Source organism: Lagenorhynchus albirostris, chromosome 2, assembly GCF_949774975.1.
Source record: "Lagenorhynchus albirostris chromosome 2, mLagAlb1.1, whole genome shotgun sequence".
Lineage (NCBI taxonomy): Eukaryota > Metazoa > Chordata > Mammalia > Artiodactyla > Delphinidae > Lagenorhynchus > Lagenorhynchus albirostris.
The window spans coordinates 48,994,915-49,020,987 of record NC_083096.1 but is presented as its reverse complement, the minus strand read 5'-3'; the positions used below and the strand labels follow the sequence as shown (position 1 = coordinate 49,020,987).

The following is a 26,073-nucleotide window of genomic DNA, read 5'->3' as shown; positions in this document are numbered from 1 at the left end:
AGAAGTTATCACCACCTGACATACCATATATTCGTTCATTTGTTTACTGTCTGTCTCTAGAATATAAGCTTCGTAAGGACAGGGATGTCATTTGTTCATTGCTGTCCCCTCAGCCCCTGGCACACAGAAAACAGACACTCGGTAAGTATTTCAGAAGGAAGGATTCCGAATAGAGCTGTGACCTGAACGTGTCTCCGAGGTCACGTCTGGCAGCAGTGCAAATGAAGCTTGGTGAAGAAGCTGCTTAGAAGAGTTCAGGTGCGAGAGAACAAGGACATGAACTAGGGTGGAGGAACCAAAACCAGAGAGGAAGAGAGGATTCCAGAGAGATCCAGGGGATGCACTGATGGGCCCCGGTGACCAAGTGGACATGGGACCGAAGGGCTGTGAGGAGACAGGAGTAAAGAGGGCTAAGAAGAGGCAGGCATTTTTAAGGAGGGTGAAGGAAAAGAAAAAAAGGGGAAGATATCCACCCCATAGCATGGGGGAGGTCAAACAATTAGTAGAAAACACAGAAAAACACACAGGAGAGAGTTGGGTCAGAGTGACGGGGGTGCAGGACGTGCACAGATAAACAGGGACCACCTGACACAATGGGAATAATCAAGCTCACCCAGTGAGAACACACAGGAGAGGGTCAACTAGACAAACTACAACTTAGGGGCAGGCCTGAGTTGATTCAGTAGAGCTAGGGGTTCTGGTAGTGAAAATACCACTGTGAATGTCTGTGCCAGGTAGGGCCACATCTGCCCAACTGTGGTAGTTTTCTCCAGTGTTCTGGGATTCTGCTCTGAACAAGAAGACATCGAGAGTGTCAAAACCTCACAAGACGAGCTTCAAACACTCAGGCACTAATCACTGCATATTTAAATTAAAACAGCTTTCGAACTGGTCTCCTTTTTAATTTTTAATTTTTATTTATTTATTTTTGGCCGCGTTGGGTCTTCATTGCAGTGCGTGGGCTTCTCATTGCAGTGGATTCTCTTGCTGCGGAGCCCAGGCTCTAAGCCCACGGGCTTCAGTAGTTGTGGCTCGCACGCTCCAGAACGCAGCCTCAGCAGTTGTGGCGCACAGGCTTAGCTGCTCCGAGGCACGTGGGATCTTCCCGGACCAGGGCTCGAACCTGTGTCCCCTACATTGGAAGGCGGATTCTTAACCACTGTACCACCAGGAAAGCCCTGGTCTCCTTTTTAATCTTTCTACACACTGATGCATCCAACACTATTACCAAATCAATATTCCCGAAACCCTAATTTCATGTCATTTCCCTGCTTTAAAAATCTCCAATGGCCTCTTAGAGACTCTTCTTGACCCTATTCTACCTGTACCTGTGGATGTACCTGTAGAAGTGTTAACAGTGTGAGTAGAACTAGGCAGCTGAATTTTGAATCCTGGGTCCATTACCTATTAGCTGGGTGAGCCTGGGGAAGTAATTCAACCCCTCTGCGCTCCCTCAGCTCCTCATGTGTAAAATGGGGCTAATACCCACACCACAAAACTGTTCTTATAAAGTGAAAATTCTTATAAAGTGCTTACTTAGCACGTGACGCCTGACATAGGAGTTGCATCCTTTAAATGTTAGCTATTATTATTATTACTTTTCCAAATAAACTTCCTACTGCACCTGGGATGCTCTCCTTGATGATTTCTAAACACACAATGCCCGCCTTTGCTGGTAGGGTTCCCACCCACGAACCACCACTCCTTAACCACAACCACCGAAGAGAATTTATTCAACATTTATGCTATATATTCAAGGTGCTGGGCTGGAAATACAGGAAAAACAAACAGTCCTCCAACCTTCAGAGCTCACAATCAAGTAATGAAAGACAGCCAGAGGAAGAGGTGCAATAATGTGTTCCAGGTGCCACAGGAAGCACTTCCTGGAGGCAGTGGAGATGCTGACACTGAGTCCTGAAAGCTAAGTGGGTGCATCAGGCAGAGTGGATGCATGTAGAGTAAGAGCATCCAGTCCTGCGGCCACCGTCACTGTACTGAGTCTGGTGAAGCCGGAGCTCTGTGCTAAGGGCAGGCAGAGTGAGCGGAGGGTAGAGGAAGACTATGTCAAGGAGGTCAGGAAGTGCTGAGATTTTATTCTGTAGGCAACAGGCAGCCACTCAGTGATGTTAAGTAGGGAACTCCTGCTTGGGTTCTAGAAAAGCTACACCTGTGCTGCCCAATATGGATGCCACATGTGACTACTGAACCGTGCTAGTGTGACTGTGGAACTAAATTTTAATTAATTTAAATTTAAAAACTGATACGCAATTCAGTTACCGAAAATTTTTGAAGTATATTTGGAACAATTTGGGTATGTGAATCTATTGAATACTTTTTCAACTGTAAGTTTAATGAACTCTAAATACAGATCAAGTGTTCCTGATGGGGCTTCGCTGGTGGCGCGGTGGTTGAGAGTCCGCCTGCCGATGCAGGGGACACGGGTTCGTGCCCCAGTCCGGGAAGATCCCACATGCCGCGGAGCAGCTGGGCCCGTGAGTCATGGCCGCTGAGCCTGCGCGTCCGGAGCCTGTGCTCCGCAACGGGAGAGGCCACAACAGTGAGAAGCCCGTGTACCGCCAAAAAAAAAAAAAAAAAAAAGTGTTCCTGATGAAAATTTAGCATCCAAATTGAGATGTGCTGTAAGTGAAAAATACACACCAGATTTTGAAGACAGTACAAAAAGGGTAAAATCTTATTTAATAATCTTTAGATTAATCACACGTTGAAATATTTTCACTATACTAGGTTAACGATGACATTAAAATTAACTTCACCTGTTTTTTACTTTTTACTGTGTCTACTAGGAAATGTAAAATGGAATGTGTGGCGCACGCTGCATTCTGGAGAGCACTCATCCAACAGAACCAAGGCAGATGCAAGACGAAAGAGACTGGAAGCAGGAAGACCAATAAGAGACTCTTCTTGATGAGTCCAGAAGAGACACAGGCCTGAATTATCTAAATGCTCCCCACCTTCGAAACTTAATTCAAGACCTACTACTACCTCCAAAGCTGTTCCAGTCGTAACTGTTCCTAATGAGATGCCTTTCTCTGAACTACTGGGGGAGTTAATCATCTGTAGGATTCACTTCGGCACTTAAATCATTTCCACCTGTCATTTCTACTTAATTCTGGGGTGAGCTGTTTCTCAGATTAGACTATCAGCTCCTAGGCTAAGTGCCACAATTTAGGCATCTTTAATTTTTCCACACTGTGCAGTGCACTTTCAAAACTTTTTTTTTACTTCTTTATTGGAGCATAATTGCTTTACAATGGTGTGTTAGTTTCTGCTTCATAACAAAGTGAATCAGTTATACATATACATATGTTCCCATATCCCTTCCCTCTTGCGTCTCCCTCCCTCCCACCCCTCCAGGCGAGCACCGAGCTGATCTCTGTGTGCTATGCGGCTGCTTCTCACTAGCTATCTACCTTACGTTTGGTAGTGTATATATGTCCATGCCTCTCTCTCGCTTTGTCACAGCTTACCCTTCCCGCTCCCCATATCCTCAAGTCCATTCTCTAGTAGGTCTGTGTCTTTATTCCCATCTTACCCCTAGGCTCTTCATAACATTTTTTTTTCTTAAATTCCATATATATGTTTTAGCATACGGTATTTGTCTTTCTTTCTGACTTACTTCACTCTGTATGACAGACTCTAGGTCTATCCACCTCATTACAAATAGCTCAATTTCGTTTCTTCAGAACTTTTAATAAACAGAACTACATGAATGGCTCCCCATATATTCCGTCACATAATCTGGAGATACTCGTATAGCTAATTTTACTTGTCCTCAGCAGAAGGTTTTGACATCTTAACAACATGAGCTAAAACCATGTAAAAGTCAACCAACACTCCAGGCCAATGTTCCAATAAAGCAGTGATATCTAATCAGTGAGCAAGCCTTGGCAAACTGTATTGGATACTAGCAGGAAAAAAAAAGTCAAGATGGCAGAGCAATTTAGCATTTTCACAAATTCCATTAAAAATCAACCCCAAAATTCTGATTATCTATGGCCTCCACTGCCAGAGATAACCTTTGCAACCTAAGCATTAAGAACATTCATTCAAGGGAAAAAACACACAGCTTTCACACTTAAAAATCAACCCCTAGGGCTTCCCTGGTGGCACAATGGTTGAGAGTCTGCCTGCCGATGCAGGGGACATGGGTTCGTGCCCCGGTCCGGGAAAATCCCACATGCCGCGGAGCGGCTGGGCCCGTGAGCCATGGCCGCTGGGCCTGCGCGTCCGGAGCCTGTGCTCCGCAACGGGAGAGGCCACAACAGTGGCCCGCGTACCGCAAAAAAAAAACAACCCCTAAAAATCAATCCTTCTAATAAGCAACACATTTTCCAGATAGAGAGCCACAGATTACTAATAATCTAAACTCAGCATTTTCCTATCTAAATTAAAGTCAGGTGAAGGAAAATCTTTTTAGGGAAATGTTAAAAAATATATATCTTACTGTATCATTGATAATAAAGTATTTCACCTAAAGTACCACTTAAATTTTCTGAGAGGAACCCTTAAAACACACACACACACACTCAAGCAACTGGTCAGCTTTTATCCCTACAAAAATAGGAAGCTAGCAGCAACTAGTTTAAAGCAAAGGGACACTTATATGGTTATCAGCACTGATCTTTCCGGAACTTTGCAGTTCTCAGAATTTTAACGTTTGTTTGACATTTTTTAAAAAAGCTGACAAGTTATAACAACAACAGAATCGATCTCTCCTGAATTTGTTTAATGGCTATAAAGCCTATGTAACGGTGCAAATAAAGTTTCTATCTCCAAACGACTGAGCAATCAAAGATGGAGTCACGACAGCTCATAGGGAAAAATAAGTTAAGGCTGTTCTAGTCTGAAAGGCAGAAGAAACGGGGGAAACCTGTCAAATAGCCTGGATGAAATCAGGGAGTTAAAAAGAAAGCACTCATTTCCTTTAGCACTGTGGGAAAATCCCGGTGCTAACAGAAAGCTAAGGAAAGTTTGGTTTAGCTGATTTCATTTTGTTTTCCTTCCAACATCATCACTGAGTTTGAACGGCTGCTTTCCTCCCCTCCCATTACTCGGTAAAAACTCCCCCACTGAATTGAGTTGTCTTCCGGAGCCTCGCGCCCCCGCCTCCCAGCCTGCAAACGTGCTCAGACGCCTCTGGGTATGTTGTGGTCTCACCAGTCCGCGGGCCAGCGCTCCGAACTCAATGGACAATGGGAGCTCACCCCCGTGCACGCCAACTACAAAGCTCAGGAGGGCCATTTCCCTTTTCCTGCCCAGATGCTGTTTTTCCCCCTTCGAAGCAGGGCCCCGTTCTCCACTACAGCTGTAGTTTGGTCTGGGACGCCTGTCTCCCTTCCCACCTGCAGAGCTGCTGAACCCCTCCACCCCTCCAAATAAGTTGTAGGGCAGCGCACAGGCCAACGGGGACCCCCTACCCAGGGGCTTAATTGGGGTCACGGGTTTCAAAGTCCAGGCAGGACGGGGAGGGGATGTCTGGACGCTTGATCATGGCCCTCAAGGCTAAGTCGTCCCCACTGTCCCCTCGCCAGCCTCTACCTGTCTCCCATCCCCCTACAGCGAGGAGAGCGGGGAGGTGCGGGCAGGCAGCACGACCACCTCCTCCTCCAGTGGAGCCCTCGGCGACACTCACCCTTTCACCACAAAGAAGGGGTCCTCCATGGACATGGCGTCCCGGCCCCCGGCCGCCTCACGCTTGCTCCGCGCACAGCGCGCCCGGCGAACGCTGCCCACCCCACCCGCCTCGCGCGGCCGCCGGCGCCTCGGCCTGAGGGACCCGGAGCCTCTGCGCGCGCAGGCCGGGGTGCACTGGCCCGCCGCGGGTCCAGCACTTCGTCGGCACCGCAGACCGAATCCCTGACTCTGTTGCCCGGCCCCGCGGCCGCCCCCTCCCCCGGCTCCTCCCAGCGCGTCCGGCCTCCTGGCTCCGCCCCCGGGTTGCTCAGCCTCCGCCAGTCACGAACGCCGTCCGCCGCACCACTTCCGCACCCATGCTCACGTGACCAGACCCGGCCCCGCCCCTTGTCGGCGGGGCACGGGCACCTTGTCACAAGACCCTGGAGACAGGGCTCTGGGGGTGGTGGGGGAGGGCGGGTCTTCTCTCGCCTCGCCCCTCAGGATTCAAGGGGGAGGAGCTGCTTGTTCCCTTGCGGGAAAGGCTGTCGGGTTTCCTAGATACGCCGTAGTACCTGCTTTGCACAATCCTTTCACCTTTCCTCTACTTTTGATACTTGATTTTTGATAACATGTTGATTTAGAAATCCATCTCGTCCTCGACTTACAATAAAGCGTGCTCGTATACATTATCTGACTATGATAATATTGAACAACTCCTTTATGAAGGTCTTACTATATCCAGCAATGCGCTGAAGGCTATATGTGCATTATCTCAATATTCTTGGTGGGGGGGCGGTATTACTATTCCCATTTAGTAGATGGGAGAATTTCAGAGAGGTTTCAAGATTTCCTGTGCTCACACAACCTGGACAGGGCAGAGCCAGAGAATCTGTGCACTGTCTACCAGACTGGGGTGTGTTTTCTTTTGCTGTGCGTTCTTTTCATACAGCATACGGTGCTTCCCAAGAGAGAGAACTTTTTTGAGGGACAAAGAAAGGGCCAGGTATAGCAACTTCCTCCAGGCTAAATGGTTCAAAAGCGATTCCAGAAAGCATTTTGGTCAGAACAGTTATCAAACGTATATGCTAGATATGCTGTGGGGTTTTTGAACTTTAATTGCTGATTATCATTGAGCACTTCCTGTATGTCAAGCACTGTGCTAAGTTATCTCCGTTGCACTCACAATGAGGTAATTACTGTTGTTATCCCCATTTTACGAGTGAGAAGTCTGAGGCTCTTGGAATGTTAAGCGACTTGCTTAAAGTCACCAGTCTTTTTGGAGATGCGAGAGTGCTCAAAGTCAGACAAACCCTGTTTGAACCTGAGTTCTATTATTCAGTTCCTCATATATAAAACATGGATCATAATATTTAGCTCATGGACTGTTGTGAAGGTTAAATTGAAATGCATGGAAACCCCAAAGCCCCAGCGGAGTGAGGCAGTGAAGTCAGGGAAACCAGTCCAGAAGCTACTGTGGTCATCTAGTCTGAAGGGGTGAAAACCAGACTAGGATGACAGCAATTGTGGGGAGAATCTGATAAATGTTTCCAAGGAAAAACAAAACACCTAGACATGACGAAAGATTGAATAGGGTTAAGGAGGAGAGAGGTGAAAGCCAAAGACTCCAGTCTTCTCTGAGACCCTGGAGGAGCAATGGAGGTCAGGTATGGGGGAACAAAGAAGCTGTTGGAAGAGAACTGTTTTGGTTCTGAACATATTGAGTTGGGGAACTGAAAAGGGATCATCTTTCATTCATTCAATAAACACACAGAAATCGAGAAGATGAGAGTTGTGATTAAGAGCCATAGTTGCAGACAGATTACCTGAGTTCAAATCCTAATTCTGCTACTTCCTGACTGTTGTGTCTTGGGCAAGCTTAGTCTCTCATTGTCCTCAACTATGAAATGGATACTATAATAACACCTTCCTCATAGAGAGTTTCATCAGGATTAAATGAATCAGTGTCTGAGAAGTGCTTAGAACAGTGCTGGCACTTGTATTCTTACTGTGTGCTAGGCACTGAGGACACAGAGATATACAGGCTTGGTCCTTGACTTCAAGGAGCTCTCAGACTGGTGGGAGAGCCAAGCCAGTTACACAATGTTGCCACAGAAACAACCCAGCCTGGAGACAGCAGGGCAGCCTGCGGGGGGGGGGGGGGGGGGGGGGGCGAGCCACAGCAGGGGGCATTGCCGGAATGGAAGGAATGGGACTGTGGCCACAGGAACTAAGGCTGGAAAAGGGCAGGGCCAGTTTATTGGGGGGCCCTTGATTGTGCTGTTAAGAACTGTGGACACTGTACTATAGATCATGGCAGCTGAGGGAATTGACAGGATAATACTGGCATTTGACACAGGTGCAGCAATGGCTGAAAGGTCAGCTAGGAGGTCATCATCCAGAGGAGGGATGAGGGTGTCCTGAAATAAGCTCATTGGAGGACAGAAAGGAGGGATACATTTGAGAAATACTTTAGAGGCAAAATCTGGGGACATGATGAATTATTATCCCAATCTTTTAAAAGCCCTGAGATACATGTTCTTTCCTGGAACACTCCAGAAGACACTTGCTCTTGTTGGCATCCATTGACTTGGCCATGGCTGTCTACATTTCCCAGCACCAGCCACAGGAAATATCCACATACTGGCCATGTTTTCTCTCTTTGCCTTAGTTGTTACCATCACCTCCACCCTTATCTACACACTGGATTAAAATAAACCAATTTTAGTCAATCTATATATCCAACACAAGGAAGTGACTAAAAATTTATGGGACATTCATCTGATGGTCACTAAAAATGTTTAAAAGTGTGTAATGACGTGTATTGAAAGTAGCAAGACAATATTGTATATATATGATTTCAATTCTGTTCATTTTTATATATAGAAACAGTTTTATGCATAGAAATTTTTATAGTAGGAAAAAGAAAATGTACTTAAAGTTTGGCACTTTTCTACAATGGACTATTTACTTGGATAATCAGAAATATAAAAAGTAAAAAAGAAAAGAAAAATTGAAGAAAGATAAGTGAGAAAGCCAAGTGACTACATATGCAAAAGTACATCAAAGGTTAGCAATTTTAAATCCTTTTTAGAATAACCCAAGTTAGAAGTGTATGAATGAATGGATATTAGTGAGTACTAAAAGTTAAAATACTCTATTGGAATTCAGTGAACTTCTTGACATAACAGTGAATTTGAACCATTGTAGAAGGGCAGGTATGACTTTACCCTCCTCTATGAATTTGTTAGTGCACAGGGGAGGAAAAATCACAGTTTCTCTTGGTAAACTAGTGAATAACGATAATAGTAATAGCAATTGCTAGCATTTACTTACTATGTAAGTTTGTGCTAAGCAATATACACTGTGCTAAGTAATATACACTATGCTAAGTAACATACATGCATACTCTTCAGAAGTGGCTCCAAAATTTCTACATGGGGCAGGTTTTAGAATGTAACTTGTTTGGACAACAGGGCTAGGAGGCTTGAACTGAGGTTGCATGGCAGACCCACTGTATTTTCTTAAATTTGGGGTTTATTTGGGACCATGATTATATGTGCATGATAGTGGTGCTCTAAAGTCCCAAGTGAAAAGTCACCTCTTGGTTCCACCACTGCTGATTTCATTGAATCCTCACAACAGCTCTGCTTCTTATCCCCATTTTCCACAAGAAATCTGAGGCTTAGAGAGGTTAATAATTTGCCCAAGGTCTCATAGGCAGGCAGTGAGAGCCCTATTTGAAAATAAGTTTGTCTGACTCCTAAACCCATGTTCTTTGTTACAGTACTCTCCTGCCGATTTGTATAAGGGCTAGCCTTGCCCCAAAATTGGTGAATGGATTTTTTTTTTTTTTTGCGGTACGTGGGCCTCTCACTGTTGTGGCCTCTCCCATCGTGGAGCACAGGCTCCAGGAAGCCCTGGTGAATGGATTTTACCTAAGCACAGAAAGTGGCTCAAATCAGATTTCACAGACATGCATGTGCACATAAGCGCGCGCGCGCACACACACACACACACACACACACACACACACACACACACACACACACACACACACACACACACACACACACACACACCCTACTGAATTTTTTAAAACAGCCCAGAGGAAACTACTTATTGAACATGATAAAAAAAATTACGGTATATTGAAAACAATATATTTAACAAATAAGACCCTTTTGCTAACTTAATAATTTGTCTTTTGGTTTTTGAGGATGACTTGTTCCATTTGCAAATGGGTCAGATTCTTCAGAAGGGCCTTAAGATATATATAATAAAGCAGGTATTAAAAAGCCAAAGACATAATTAGAGGGATCCGTAGTAAACAAGATAAACACAAGCCACTCTGAAAAATACAACTTGAGATTCAAGGATAGTCAGCTGCTCAGAGGTAGAGCTAGTTCCCAAGGAGCGTGCACAGGATGCTCCCCACTTCAATGCTTCCCAGCTTAGTCGAGCAGTCTTCACTTGTCCTTTAAGATCTTGACTGTTATCAAATCTATTTATTTAAAAACTTAAGGACTATTAAAGCTATACCATAAAAAATGCATGTTGGGGCTTCCCTGGTGGCGCAGTTGTTGAGAGTCCGCCTGCCGATGCAGGGGACACGGGTTCGTGCCCCCGTCCGGGAAGATCCCACGTGCCGCGGAGCGGCTGGGCCCGTGAGCCATGGCCGCTGAGCCTGCGCGTCCGGAGCCTGTGCTCTGCAACGGGAGAGGCCCCAACAGTGAGAGGCCCGCGTACCAAAAAAAAAAAAAAAAAAAAAAAAAAATTGCACGTTGGTATTGGGAAATTGTTAAGTGAAAAATAAATTACCAAATAATGTTAGGATGTGAAACCTTGTTTTGGTAAAATGAACCTCCCAAAGTGTGTTTGTATACGTACATATATAGTCATAGCAAAAGCACTGAAAAGACACATACTAAAATGTTAACAGTGGCTTTCTCTGAGGAGTGATTTTTATCTTAGTACTCTGAGTTTTTGGTGTATTTTGAAGTTTTCTGGATTTTGTTTGTTTGTTTCTTATTTATTATTATTATTATTTTATTTATTTATTTTTGGCCACTCAGCCCAGCTTGTGAGATCATACTTCCCAAACCAGGGATTGAACCGGGGCCTCAGGAGTGAAAGGGCTGAGTCCTAACCACTGGACTGCCAGGGAATTCCCTTCTGGATGGTTTTTGCTAATTTGCACTTAAGATAATATGACTTAAAAAAAAAAAGATAATATAACTTTAAAAAGTGTGGTCATCATGCCCACTTTTTAATGTAAATGCTGCAGACTGCAGTACAGTATGCAGTTTTGGAACAAGATACGAACAGAAATTCAAAGGAACAAATAAATACACTGCCATGGAACTCCAGTGCTAGTGAGAGATCTCTGGGACTATTGGGGTCTCTGGGAGTGGCACAAGAGTTAAGGGAAGAACAAAGAAGTGAAAGAGGAAAGAAAGGAAGAAAGAAATACAAAGATCTGAGAAGAGAAGGTGCTAGGAGATGCTGAGAAGGTGTCAAATATTAATTTCATTATTGTCTTCTTTTTTTCTTTTGGGAAATGGAAGATGTATAGTTTCCTGTTGCTGCTATAACAAAATTACTACAAACTAAGTGCCCTAAAACATCATAAATTTATTCTCTTATAATTCTGGGGGTCAGAAGTCCAAAAGTGGGTCTCATGGGCTAAAATTAACGTGATGGCAGGATAGCACAGGGAGATCAGCTCGGTGCTTTGTGACCACCTAGAGAGGTGGGATAGGCAGGGTGGGAGGGAGACGTAAGAGGGAGGGGATATGGGGATATATGTATACGTATAGCTGATTCAATTTGTTATAAAGCAGAAACTAATACACCACTGTAAAGCAATTATACTCCAATAAAGATGTTAAAATAAATAAATAAAGTGATGGCAGGGTTGCATTTCTTCTGGAGGCTCTAGTGGAGAATCTGTTCCTTCTGTTTCCAGTTCTAGACACTGTTTACCTCCCTCTTATAAGATCCTTGTGATTGGACCCACCAGATAAGCCTGGATAATCTCCGCATCTCATGATTTTTAATTTAATCTTATCTGCTAAGTCCCTTTTGCCACGTAAGGTAAGATATTCACACGTTCTGGAGATTAGGATGTGGAGATCTTTGGGGTGAGGATGGGGGCATTATTCAGCCTGCTGCAGAAGGAAACTAGTATGTTCTCCTACCTATCTGGTACATTGTAAACAGAGCCTCATCTAATTCTTCAACAAGTCTTGTGAAATATATGCCAGGATTTGTTTCTAACGTTGAGGAAACTGAGCCTCAGCACAATTTGGGATTCTGCGCAAGGTCCAGTAGCCGAGATGCGAGCCCCGGTCCCTGAGCCGGAGCTGAAGCCAGCCTGCCTGGTGGCCTTGCCTCCACTCATCTCTCCCACTTACCCCTACTTCCTCTTTCTTGTCTGGGCCTGTCCTCCAACTCCCTGAACAAGCTTAAGCTTCTGTTTCCCAAATCCTCCGTGCTCTCGTGATGACAATGCAGCCGTGGCTTGGCGCTGAGGTTTGCTAATCAAGCAAGCCAAGCTAGCTGCCCCTCAGAATCTTCTTTTAGGCTTTTTTCTACCTCTCCTTTATTCAACGAGCATTTTTTTGAGCTATTGGGCTGGGTGCTAGAGCAGCAGGGAAGATAGGCCTAAGCTAAAAATGTCAGGACAGTCTACATGATACATATTATATCAGACATAAGGACTGAAGCATTATAGGAAGCCAGGGCAAGTCCTGGGAACTTTGTGTGACTCTTTCTCATGGACCTTGGGAGAACTCTAAGCTCCAGGGAATAAGCAAAGACTTCTTTTTATTTTGAGCCTCCTGGGGGACCAGATATGATTACTCTTTGTGTTCCTTGTGTCTTTCCCATAATTGTGTTCCATAAATATTCGAAAGTTGGGAACAGGGTCAAGACAGGAACAGCAAAAAGCAAGCAGTGTCTGAGACCAACAAAGGTTTAAAGGCCACTGCCGAAAGCAGGCAGTGCTTTTGTTTTCCCTCTCTCTCTCTATTCTACCTAGCATCTGATGACACTAACTATTTCCCCCGTTTTTACTGGGAGAGAACGCTGAGTGTCACTCAGTTGCTGAATCACTCAAGAGCTGGTAGAGTATAGGTTCTTGAAAGATCAGCAGGGACCTGTCAGTGTTTTGGTTAAAAGAATCGGAAAGAGAAGGATTCTAGAGGGGCTGATGGTGCTCCTGTTACCTCTCATCATTGCATTAGCAGTGATGCACAGTGATGCTCGTGAGCACCCCAGGTTCTCTTTGCTCTGAACTCCTCAGCCGAGGCAGCCTCAGGGAAAGAGCTTGTCTTCCTAAAACTTCTGGTGAGATGATTAAGAAGCCAGGGGCAGAAAATTGTGTTTATTAAACCCAGGACTTGTCAGAGGGTTGGACTAGCTGTACAGTTTTCCAGTTCACGTGTGTAGGATTTTGATGTCACCTGCCTTCTGAGGGGTTGGAAGCCATTCCGGAAAGACCCTCTGGGTAACTTCCTCACTTCCTACTTCCCTTCTGAGCATTGCTCCCTTTCTTTTCTGTTCATGTCTTTTCTTTTACTTTTGTTTTTCCTCTCTACTAGCTTGGTAAGTCTCATGAGGATGTGGTCAGAGTTTCAGGGCCATTAAACAGTTGAGCAGATCCATTGTTCAGGTTTACTTGTTTTTCCTCTTCACCACAATCCCAACCTGTAACACAAGATCCCAGAAAGATAAAACCATGGTTCTGGACTTGTTTACTAGGTGTAAGAGACATCAACTGAGTAGAAGTTTTTCATTGTTTAGGGAGCCTATGTTACTGGGGAAGCAGTTGCTTTCTGTTGCCTGCAATACACCAAAAGACCTGTGGGCTGGAAGCACCAGGCTTCTCTGCCCTAAGCAACTGCTTTCCCAGCGAGGGGCCAGCACTCCCAGATGGCTGCCGGACAATGTCTCCATCTCAGTCTGGGCCACCACCATAGGCAGTGATTCACGAGCATGACAGGAAGGAGCTCTTTCAAATCATCTGTGTGTTAATTATACAAATGTTGGTTGATGACCTACTGTGTGACAGCACTTTTGGGGACATGACCATGAACAAGACAGACAAAGGTCCTGCTTCTATAGAAACTTAATCCAGAAAAAGTCCTACCGTTCAAGTCAGAAATGGGAAAGATTGAGGGTGAGGGTAAGAGACAGAGGATAAAAAGAGGAAAAGAGTGATATTTCTAGAATGTAAAAAGCCTATATATTACCTGTATTTAATCCTCAAAGAACTCTCTAATAATATGACCACAGTATCCCCTAAACATAATCTTTCATGTAATGGTCTAACTGACACTTGTGGCAGGCTAAGAAAATATTCCCATTTCCAGATGAGGAGACCCAGGCCTAGAGAGGTGGACTCAGCTCACATAACGAGCAGAGTCTGAAGTACATGCAGGTCTTTTAGCCTACAGTCCGGGGCTTTTCCACAATATCACAGCACCTCTGGATGTGGACGCTTGGCACTTCGATAATAGGTGGAATGAGAAATAGAACCAGTCATATATAAAGGGCAGGGAAGGTCGCTTTGTACTGGCTATTCTCCTTTTGACTCCTTCCACTCCATCCTTCTCTGGCCTGTCTTGTGCCCTGGGAGGCTGACTGCTACAGAAGGCATCACCCAGTCTCTCTTGCAGGCTGATTTCTGTTCGGGTTCACCCAATGGGAGATGCTGAAAGGAGAGCAGTCACAGAGGAAAGAGAGGTTGGGGTATTTCCTTCTTCCTCTTTCCCCACTTTGTTTAATGTTTCTGGCAGTAGCTGTGTCCCTCTGCAATACAGTTTTCTCTGAACAGCCCTTTCTTCATGGTTCTAGCTCCCATGAGGCCTCAGGAGCACTATTTGCTCCTCCAGTCTCTACAGCCCTAAGGGTGGTAATGGCTTCCTATAGTTGTTAGCTTATGGGTGCCCTATTATCCCTCATCTATTCCTGTAACTTTGCTCATACCTCTGCGTGAAGTCCCTTCATTAACGTTTCTTCATGTGACTCATCTGGGATGAAGGTTGTTACCTGCCACGATCCTGACTGAGTGTTCTGAGCATTGAGGGATGCTGACAGGGAAGGGAAACAGGGTTATGAAAAAGGTCTTGGTCTACTTGATATTTGGGCCTAATGCTAGCCCTGAGTAGGAGCTTCTAGGCATGGAAACGCAGGGAGGAGATACCAGAGTGTATGGGGTTCACAGCTCAATGACAAGATCTCTCCAACATCACTTCCAGTGTGTTGATTTCATTGACTCCATGGCCTGCAGTAGACTGTGCTTTCCTTTGTACTTCCATAGCTCCTGCTCACAGCTCTATAACTTTCTATTTACCAAAATCTTTCCTTCAAGCCTCTCCTCAAAGGCAGGAAGAGAGATCTTCTCATTTTTCTCTTCTTTATTTTCCTCGTACTTCCTAGTGACCAATAGGCACCTAATAAATGCCTCCTGGAATTTATGTTCCAAGGTGACGTCCCTAAGAAATTGAAGTGATCTGGCCGTGTGCCATAGAGAACTTGGTCAGCAATAATGACTAAATTCACAACTGTGGTTTATTCTAGTTGCAGAATTTGTACGAAAAAGAAAGGTGTTTCATGCTTTACAGCTCCTCCTGTTCTTCATTTCAGCCTGTGGGAGACGGTGAGCTGGTGACGTGGGTGGGTGTCATCAGGGCGGGGGCATGCGTGGGATCTCTCTTGCAGAGGCATATGTGGTTTGTGTGTTTCATCCTGAAAAAGCCAAGGTCAGTCTCTTGATATTACTCATAACTCTATGGATATTTTAATCTGCTATATCAATCTGCTTCATGAATGATGAAGTCCTTCACAGACAAGGAGTAATGATGGATAAGTCCCCTGAACTGTCAACTGGGCTAGCATTAGAAGACAGATTTGCAAATTATCCGCCTAGAAATGACCTTGAGTTCCAAGAGTTAACATGAGAAAATATGGGCATTTGCTATAGACATTATTAGACTTCAATCTGTTTCCATGGAGCTGTTGCCAAGGCACATGCAGTAGAAATTTCTCCAAGATACTGTTTTACTCCCTTAAGGCCTTCTTGGTTGACATTGAATCTATCTAAATCTGAGAAATGCAACTAATTTGTAGATTTTCTTCTGACTAGTTGCAATATTTGTCTATTCTCACTAAAACGCATTGACCTCAGTCATCCTGTTACCCCAGGATTGCCAAGGACTCGAAGGAAGGGGCCTAGGTTAAAGATCAAACAAGTGGCTCTTTAAACACTTGAAACCCAAATTGAGACAGATGACAGAGGACATTCTTTCTGACAGCCAAATTTATATTTATTATGGAAAACCCTTCAAGAGTATAAGTACCAAATCACATTTTGTTACAACTTCAATGAATCATTTAAAAAGAATAAAATTCATAAAAATGTAATTCTTCTGGGAAATAGGAGAACATATGGTCGTCATTGTATACAGAGACTACTGGGGGAAAAAAACCCACCAGGGTACATTCATTCATTCTCCAGAGCTCTACATGGCCCACAGTGATCTCCTTGCTATTCCTCAAATACATGGAACAGGCAACTTCCTTGAGGACTCCAGCTTGTTGTTCCGTCTGAAAGGTTCTTCTCCTATGACTCACTTCCTCACTTCATTCACATCTCTGCTCAGATGCCACCTGCTCGGAAGGCCTTTCCTGGTCCCTCTACCTAAAAGGTCAGCCCTCTTCACACTCTACCTCCTTTCCTTGCTTTTTTCCCTTTTTCTTTTTTAAATTTGTTTTTCTCTTTTTGAACTTTTTTCTTTTTTTCCCTTTTACTTTATTATTATTTGTGTGTGTGTGTTTATTTCCTTTCCCCGCTTTATTACTCTTCACAACTCTTATCAGCAGCTGATCCTGTATTATATCTTCACCTACTGCAGGTCTTCCTTCTAGAAAGGAGCTCAGAGGGCTGGGATTTGATGTGTTCATTGCCGTATCCCTAGCAGCTAGGACTGTGCCTACTGGAAGTTCAGAAAAGGATAAAACTTAAAAGAGACATTGGTAACCTCCAAAGGGTAGCCTCAAAAGAGTAGCTAAAGAGTCAAACTGTCACATTCAGCACTTCCGGGCCCTCGATGACTTCCTGTAGTGAGAGGAGTTGTTAGGAGAGGGACTGGCAGTACTTGATGCGTATAGAACTACCTATATCACTGCATAGTTTGAGAAGTGTCCAAAGGCCCTCTTAACTAAAAATATCACCCTCCACTTCTCCCCCTCATTCCCACGATGCCTGAAATTCCAGAGAGTAGTTCCCAGGAATCATAATCATTTTGACTGCATTAAGGCATCGGGCTACTTGGGAGGGTCAACAGATATTTGGGACTTTGTCGAACTGGATATTCAGTTGGGACCCACAGCCAATTGTAGGAAGGTCTGGAGCCGGGGTCCCCAGGGACTGGGAAATCCAGGACAGTGAGTCATCCTTGACACAAGGGGGCGGGAGAGAGCAACGGTGATCTGGGTGAGAACCCTGAAACAGCCTGGGATGGGGAAGTGCCTCTGCTTTGGATCAGCTGGGCAGTCTAAGACAAAGGGGCTTCTAGCCTGAGAGGTCAGAGTGTAATTCCTGGGTCCTCCACTTATGGATTCTAAGGATGATCTTGGGCAATTTTCTTCAACTCTCTGCACCCATGGTCCACCTGTAAAATGGGAATTTTAAGACCTTTAAGACTCAAGAGGTTGCAGTGAGGAATAAATGTAACTCATGCTTACCAGAGGCTTAGCATGGTAACTAACACATGGCGGCATGTGCTCAAGAAGTAAGTGCGGTTCTGAGGGTTATGATTCGGATTTTGCTGCCCTCCATGGCTCGCAGAAGGCCTAACTTCACAGCAGGTTTTCTACCTCCTCCTTGTGGATCCCTTTGTGTGAGAGCAGGATCTCTCTCCTAGCTGCTGGAACACCCCATTGGTACCTCTTTTGTGGCACTTAACTGCCTGCTGCCATGTGTTTGCCCCCATGGAGGAATACCTGAAAACACTTTATCAATTATTTTATAATCCAGTGTTTCACAGCCTTTTGTCAAAACGGTCCAACTAGTTAATCTACAGGTTAAAGGGAACATAATATAGGATGTAAAGTCACCACTGCATTTGGTCTAATTACTGTTCGGTTGTGTTGTTCAGGATTTTCAGCAATGCCTATCACAGGCTATTGGGACAGAGCAGCGAACGCTCTTTGAGAAGCAACTTGACTGGCCTGGACAGAAGACCAAATTCAAAATTGTAGAGTTCAGTTCAATGAGTGGATTGATGTTCATGGAAAGGGAGAGAGAAACCTAATTTCATAATTATTGCAGCAAGAAGAATCAGAAGGTTAGATTGAATCATATGAAATTGCCATGTTGGTAGATCAAAAATGGCCAAGTACAGGTCTTTTCAAATGATACAACCTTCACAGTTCTTGTAGAAATCGAATCATCCAGGCAACATATCCATAGGCTATAACTTATGACAAGGTCTAATGCGACATGAGAGAAAGGGTACCATGGACTTTCCCCTATTTTTTCTGTGACTCAACATCTGTCAACCAACTTCCCATCACAGCTGAGGTAGCATTTTGGAAGCCCACCTGAGGAGCAAGTGTGACTCATACCTGTGGACGCACCAGATGGGTAATTGTATCCATGGCAAACGAAGGGGAGAGGGCTGTGATGTTCTGGAGCAGAGCCACGGCTGCATGAGGCTGGACGGGCAGATGACCGGCAGATGGAGGCCAGCCTTTCGGGGCAGAGCAGCCTTTGAAGTCAGGGCTGGCTAGTGGAGAAAAACTGCTCCAAAACCAGGAATAAGACTGAGATTGAGGTTGGAGAAAAGGGCATTAGTATTGGCAACAGACCATGTGCCTCTCTATTTACCTCTTATAAACTCTGGATAATGCAAATCTTTATGAAGTTACATTTTTATAAGAAAGTGAAATTACATGAATTGTAAATATTATGTATGGAGATAATGTCCGTGATACTCATTTAGAATAAATCCTCCCATTCATTGAGCAGTAATGCCCCAAGTTGGTAATACTTTTTTTTTTTTTTTTTGCTTGTTGGCATCTACTAGGCATGTAGACCCCAGATGTCATAAAACGAAATACAGATTCCAAGGGAAGTTCTACACGTCAATAACACAGTCTCTTCTTAAATCCCTTCTTCCTTGCTCTCTCCCATTCTTTGCCTGGAATTTGATTTCTACGAGGTTTTTGCTATCAGTAACTGTGGAAGCCATTCCTAGCTGTGTCTTTGCCCCTCATCCCTTCAGCTCCAGCCGCAGGCCTTATTGCTGCTGGAGTGTACCAGCTTGACCTCTCCTCAGGGCCTTTGTACAGGCCCCCCTGCCTGCACTGCGGTCCCCACGTGTCTGCCTGGCTCCCTCACTCCCTGCAGGTACTTGTTCAGAAGTCTCCTTCTCGGAGCGGTCTTCCCTAAGTATTGATGTTTAGAACTATATTGCTTAGTCCTCTTTGCAAATTTTTCTCCATTGCACATTTTTTTTGAATTTTATTTTATTTTTTTATACAGCAGGTTCTTATTAGTTATCCATTTTATACCCATTAGTGTATATATGTCAATCCCAATCTCCCAATTCATCACACCACCACCACCCCCACCCCGCCGCTTTCCCCCCTTGGTGTCCATACATTTGTTCTCTACATCTGTGTCTCTATTTCTGCCCTGTAAACCAGTTCATCTGTGCTATTTTTCTAGGTTCCACGTATATGCGTTAATATACAATATTTGTCTTTCTCTTTCTGACTTACTTCACTCTGTATGACAGTCTCTAGATCCATTGCACTTTTTAAACAACATGTTATATGTATTTATTTTATATTGTCTGCCTTCCTCCTCTCCTCCCGTTAGGATGTAGGCTCCAGAAGGGCAGACATTTTTATCTGTTTTGTCTGTGGTGTGCTCAGGGCCTGGAACAGCGCCTGGCACAGAGGCGGTACTCACATGTTTGTTGACTACTCAGATGGAGACTAAAAAAGTGTGAGAACTAATGTTCCTGACTTGCTCTTCCTTTAGCCTCCACCTTAAAACAGTTGTACATCTGCAAAACCTTTCTAGAGGTGGAGAAATAGAACCGTTTGCAAAATCGGTTGCAGATTCAACCATATTACACCTTTTGCAGACTCCAGGCTGGATGTAAATTAGATTTCAGCTCTGCTCCCTTTATGAAAAGTATTTTTTAAAGTATAAGCTCCTGGGAATTCCCTGGTGGTCCAGTGGTTAGGACTCGGTGCTCTCACTGCTGGGGCCCCAGGTTGGATCCTTGGTCGGGGAACTAAGATCCCACAAGCCGTGTGGTGAGGCCAAAATAATTTTTTTAAATTAAGTATAAGTTCAAGTTAAATAGATTCATACTCATTCCAGCATACTTAATTGTTTTGAAGCAGAGAAATAAAGTGTCTTGCCAACAATTTAATTCACAAATATTTACGAAGCACCTACCATGGGCTAGGCTCCCTATGCTAGGCCTTGTAGGAAATACAGAGGGAAGAAAGTAAGTCCCAGTTCTTTTTTCTTTTTTAAAGCTTTTTTTTTTTTGTATTTATTTATTTATTTTTGGCTGCATCGGGTCTTAGTTGTGGCACGTGGGGCGGGATCTTTTTGTTGCGGCACACAGGCTTCTCTCTAGTTGTGGTGCGTGGGCTCAGTAGTTGCGGTGTGCAGGCTTAGTTGCCCTGCGGTATGTGGGATCTTAGTTCCCCAACCAGGGATGGAACCTGTGTCCCCTGCATTGGAAGGCGGATTCTTAACCACTGAACCACCAGGGAAGTCCTGTCCCAGTTCTTAAGTACCTTAGGATTGAGAAGAGGGTAGGAGGTGAACAAAGACAAAGAGAATAGAAGGCAGAATATGGCAGCTGTCGTTCTGGGGATAGCATTTGTGCTTCTGCTTTACCCTGGCTCTTGTCTTCATAAGAACCAAGACTTCTGTGATTATCTTATGTCCAACCTCAGAGGTTTCCTCTGTGCTGCCTCCCTACCCACACAGGAAGGGAAAGGGGTGGGATATAAAAGGTCAACGCAGTGCAGAGGGGCACTGGGACCCTTATGCTCTGCCCTGGGGGAGAGCAGGCCTGGGGGAGACCAGCCTCCATCTTGCCCAGCACCGCAGCTGACATGCAGGATACAACCTCCAGGGAGGGCCCACGGGGCAGGGGTGCCTGCTCTGAACCCTGGGGTGATATCCCAGGATATTTCTGGCTCCCACATATCTCTTCCTTCTCCACTGCACTAAAAACTTTATCAGTTAGTTGTTCCCAATATAGGATAACTCCCAAGGAGGGAATTATCATACTCCTTTTGTATGCAGTAGGTACTCTGCAGATATCTGTAGATCAATGGGCTTACATCACAGGAAACTCCTGGCGACTCAGTGATGCCATGGCAGGCCTGTGCAGTGATGTATTCTGGGGTAGAAGATGTTTCCAGTCATGCCCCCTGTCACGTCACCTGGGCACCCACCTCCGCATCCCCACGTCAACCCCTCCCTTCCTGCCTGCATGTGTATTCCCGGGTTTCCACACTTACCAGAGAATGATTGGCTGTGAGTTACTGGAGGATGGAAACACCACGGGGTTTCTCCAATATGCATATGACGGACAGGATTTCATTATCTTCAGTAAAGATACCCTCTCCTGGATAGCTATGGACAATGTGGCTCACATCACCAAGCGGGCATGGGAGGCCAATCAGCATGAGCTACAATATCAAAAGAATTAGCTGGAAGAAGAATGTATTGCCTGGTTAAAGAGATTTCTGGAGTATGGGAAAGGTACCCTACAAAGGACAGGTAAAGAGGAGGGAGAACACCTTGTCCTCATATCCTCAGAACCCATGGTTTTATACGTAACTTCCTCTCGTCTAAGTTATAGCGACCCTATTCTGAAATCCATTTTGTTACTATCATGGTCTGTAACTCTCCATGAAAACTTTCCCTAGTTACTTTTTATCGGCATTTTGACGACATTCAGCAGTTCTTGTGGGCTCTAGAGCGCAGGCTCAGTAGTTATGGCACATGGGCTTAGTTGCTCTACTGCATGTGGGATCTTCCTGGATCAGGGCTCGAACCTGTGTCCCCTGCACTGGCAGGTGGATTCTTAACCACTGCACCACCAGATAAGCCCCAACCATCTTAATTTTAATGGTTGCAGGTAACAGAAAACTACTCAAACTGGCTTTAGCACAAAGAATTTGTTGTTGTTGGCAAACCAGGGTTCTGGGTCATTCTTGGTTTTAGATGTTTCCTGCAAAGAAGAAAATTAATTGGGAAATGCAGTTGCTGAGTTCTAATACTGTGTACTCAGTACATAAGATACTTCTGTTTAACTTGAACTTCTTCTTCCTAGAGCCCCCACTCGTCAGAGTATGTCCACGTGCTTCTTCAGGGTTCCCAGGGTAGAGACGGGGTTGTGGCTGTCTGGGGAGTGAGACTGAGGACAGGGGGTGAGCAGGAAGCATGGATCACTGCGTGCTTTAGAATGGGTCTGTTCAATCAGAGGTTCTCTCACTTTTCGGTCTCAAGCCTCCTTTATACTCTTGAAAAAATTATTGAGTAACCCAAAGAGCTTTTGTTTATTTAGGTTATATCTGTTTCTATCTACTGTATTACAAACTAAAAATTTTTAAAAAATTAAGCACTAGAAAACACAAGCACATATTCCATTTGCTATCAGAGTGATGATGTCATTTCATATCATGTGGCCTCTAGAAAACTCCACCGTGCCCATGTGAGAGATGGAGGTTTAAAAAAAGTGGTGGGGAGATCATGAATTAGATCTCATGGACACCTTGATTGGGTCTTGAGGACCCTTGGGGCATTCGGACCATACTTTAGGAGCTGCTGTTCCTCTGTTTTAGACAATTCTCCACGGAGCTGTGAAGTAAGAAGTGACAGTATGAAAAATAGTGTCGGGCTTCCTGATGATTGCAGGTACAAAAGTTCCCAAACGTTAACATAGAAGAGGAGGAGCACTTGTGGATTTGCCCTCATTTGCTTTGCTTTTAGAATCAGAAACTATGCTTCTGGCGATGAAAGCGGTTGGGTTCATTGTCCCCGCCACTGTCCTGTCTGGAGTTGGTGTCGTAGCCTGGCAAAGGAAGCCCTGAGGTGAGAGGCCTGTGGAAGGATCCTAGGAGTTGACAGACTGTCTCTCCACAGCTCCAATGAGTTTTATTTTCTGCACCTGCCACTCTAAGCTCCATTTAGAAATGGGTTGGGTCTCACTTTGCAATCACAGGACCTAGAACACCCCTCTCACCATATAGGGAACACACACCACGGATGATGCTTGTAAGGAGAGTGGTCTGTTCCATAGGTGGTGCCTGACATCGACAAAGTAGTACAGTTCCTGTCCAGGTGGACAGTCCTCCTAGAAGTTGGGTCAGAGAAGATACAGCGACATTGGTTTGTCTTTTTCCAAGTGATATTGTTATGATTAATTACTATCAACTTTTGAGGGAATTTTGTCCTTGGTTTCAAAACTTCAGTAAGTTTTCCCATTTTGACAAACATTATTCTGCTTCAATCATATGGAAGTCACTTTTCTTCTAAATTCATCTTTCAACCCATGAAACGTGGAAGAGATACCTTTGGAAAATGGAATTCAGGGTAAGAAAAAGGGGAAGGAGAAATGGGAGAGATATAGGCTCTTAGTACCTTGGGGAAAAAACTTCATTCATTCAGTAAACATGTCTTAAATGCCTACTCTGTTCTAAGCACTGTATTAAATGCTGGGATATAGCAATGCAAAAGACAGACATGATGCCTGTTAGAGAGCTTACAGTCTAGTTTTGTAAGGTCATTCCCCACCTCTGGCCTCACTAGGTGCTCAAGTTGATCACAGCATAATATTGATGAGTCCTGGATAATGGGTTTGAAGCCAGTGTGGGCCAGGAATTTGGCTTTGTTTCATAGCCACAGACTTAAACCTCGATTCAGGTGATACCATGCAAAGCATGTTATTAGTTCAAAGTAAAACCAACCCTCTACTAGAAAATTAACTCAGAGTTAATGGGCCATTGTGTTTTCTTTAGAAAGTATAACACTAATCCCAATCCAGCAAGTGATCGCTGCTGAAGCAAAAAAAAATTTTTTTTTCTTTTTATACAGTGACACATCTCTCTCAAGAATGATACGCACCGTGAGTTCCTGCTTTTTATCTTGCGGAGTTTGTGAATCTGAGTTAAAGTTTGTCAAGTACTAAGAGAATCTTGACCAAGTAGACTAAAAATGTCAACGCCAGCTTCTCAGTCTTTGCTGAACATTGCATAATTTATTTTTGAGCTGTAAGGAAAAATGCACATATCTGACTAAAAACTTTTCCTTTCAGAGCAAAATGGAGTTGTCTACCTTCCTACACCAGATCACTGATGGGAGATGGCTATTTTCCAGCTGTCTTTCCTCTAGGAACCATGGTCTCCTGTGTCCCATATGGACTCAAGTCCAGAGCTCAAAGCTCTTGACCACACCCACAACAGATATGGACATTATAGGATTAATTATTTATGGCAGACAGATAGGAGCTACAAAATGCTATTTGTTCTTTGGCTCGAAACAGACTGTCAGCTATCAGGCTCTTTGGATGGACTCCTTCACTACATTTCCTCTAAATGTGGCTGCTCTCATGGCACAACACTTCTTTACGTCCCATTTGTCAACAATGGTTTGCGGGTAGGGTAGAGAATCTCAGGGCTGGGAGAAAACTTCAATCCAGGGCCGGAAATGTCTTCTCCAATGCCTTTGCCTTGAGCATCTAGCCTCCACTTGAATTCCACCAGTGAACGTCACCTCACTACGTCACAAAAGGCCTTTCTCTTCTTTCATGAGAGTGTTGACTAGGCAAAAGCGGTGGGTGCCACGACTGTGACCCTACAGACAGGTTGGACCACCCCATGAGAGCAGTCAGCCAGTCTCCACAATGGCCTGTGCACTGGTGGGATCAGTTTACACCTTCCCTGGCCTGAGAGAGAGCAAAAGTGCCCTGTTCTTTTGCCAGGCAGCTCTGCCTGGTAGCTTGGCATCTTGGAAATATACCTGGTCAGATTTGTGGAGGTGATTTCATTCTGTCTTTTGTAAGAAAGTAAGAAAAATAAGTATCGGACATTATCACCTTTAGTAGAAATACAGAGACTTGAACCCAATTGCTATCTTTTAATGTAAAAATGATAGTGTGTCTCAGAAGAGCATCCAGTTCTAATTTCTGTCCTTCCTCTACTGGCTTATTGTAGATGGGCCCGACTCATCTTTATACATGTGCTTTTTCTCTGTACATCTGCCCTGGGAATAAATAAAAGCCCCACTGTGAGAATTAACATCCCCTTGATCCTCCTTACTCTTCCCAACCGCCTAAAATCCTCACCATCATTTACCTCTTGTCCTGCCCTCTGTAGCCACCGGTCCTTGGGTTGACCATCAGTTATACATCCATCGGTCCCACTTCACTGACTGTCTGACCGCACACGTCGGCTCTGATACTCGCTTCAGTGGCCCCAACTTTGACAACTGACTTTGAATATGTATGTCAGACTTGACCTTTGCTTTCCCTTGACCAATGCATTTGCCCTCTGGCTTTAATCATCACAGCCACAGGTACAGACACTCTCAGCGTGCTAGGGCTATTCCTTGCTCCACTGTCCCCACCTTCTTCCATGGTTGAAGCTCCTACCCCTCCCACCCCGTGTCTCTTTGCTGGTGCCCGCTGAGTTGCATAAGAGAACAACTGTGTTTGTTTATTTTGCTTTTAGGGTTGCCATGGGCAATTGCCATACCATCTTTTAAGCAGCATTGCACTGTGAAGAGAGCAGCTTTATTTCTGGAATGGTTTCTTCTTACAATTAGAATAGTTAGGACTTAAAATATTTTTGGATGGACACTTACAGTGATTCAGATGCTGTATCTATATAAATGTCTTCTCCAACTGCCTGGTACTCTCATCAAACACATGAATGGTCAAAGCCTTTTTGTGCTCCCAGGGCCTTGCCCTACACTTAACATGTAATAAAAATGTCCACATGGATGAAGAGGAGGAGGCAGAGGCAAGGGCAAGGATGTGGTGATGAGACCTTCTGTAGTGCAATTGCAGCGTCTCTGTTTCTCCCTTGGGGATTTTATAATATAAAGAGAGTTATCATATAAATATAATATAAAGGGATGATTTTTCAATAATATGAACAATTTTGCACCTTCATTTTACAAGTAGCTCAAGATTACATTATTTCTTAATAATTTTAGACTTATTGCTTCATGAACTTGTGTTTGTTGCTTACAGATGCTTGGTAATTGGAACCTATGAAAGATTTGATAATGTAATCTAAACATTAAAAACAAAGGACTGCGCTATCACCACAATCATGTTTTGACTTTGCATTGTCTTTACTTAATATTTGGATTAAGAACACTGG

At 44.4% G+C, this 26,073-nt stretch overlaps 2 protein-coding genes across 12 annotated transcripts in view; one reads left to right on the top strand and one right to left on the bottom strand.

The window, feature by feature from the left end:
• The window catches only part of STX6 (syntaxin 6), a 97,866-nt gene extending 91,992 nt beyond the window's left edge, over nt 1-5,874 (bottom strand). For 7 of the 11 annotated variants that reach the window (XM_060132107.1, XM_060132141.1, XM_060132103.1 and 4 more), the window contains exon 1: nt 5,654-5,874. In XM_060132107.1, coding sequence (XP_059988090.1) covers nt 5,654-5,688 — 35 coding nt within the window. In that variant the 5' untranslated portion in view covers nt 5,689-5,874. The remainder of the gene's footprint in view (nt 1-5,653) is intronic. The other 4 variants (XM_060132165.1, XM_060132131.1, XM_060132172.1 and 1 more) reach the window with 3 other exon arrangements.
• A 6,973-nt stretch (nt 5,875-12,847) lies between these two features.
• On the top strand, nt 12,848-24,043 carry LOC132515805 (major histocompatibility complex class I-related gene protein). The gene is given in 4 exon segments (XM_060142157.1): nt 12,848-12,902; nt 21,188-21,463; nt 22,679-22,780; nt 24,003-24,043. Coding segments are annotated over 4 exon segments (474 nt in total).
• Nucleotides 24,044-26,073: the final 2,030 nt, after the last annotated feature.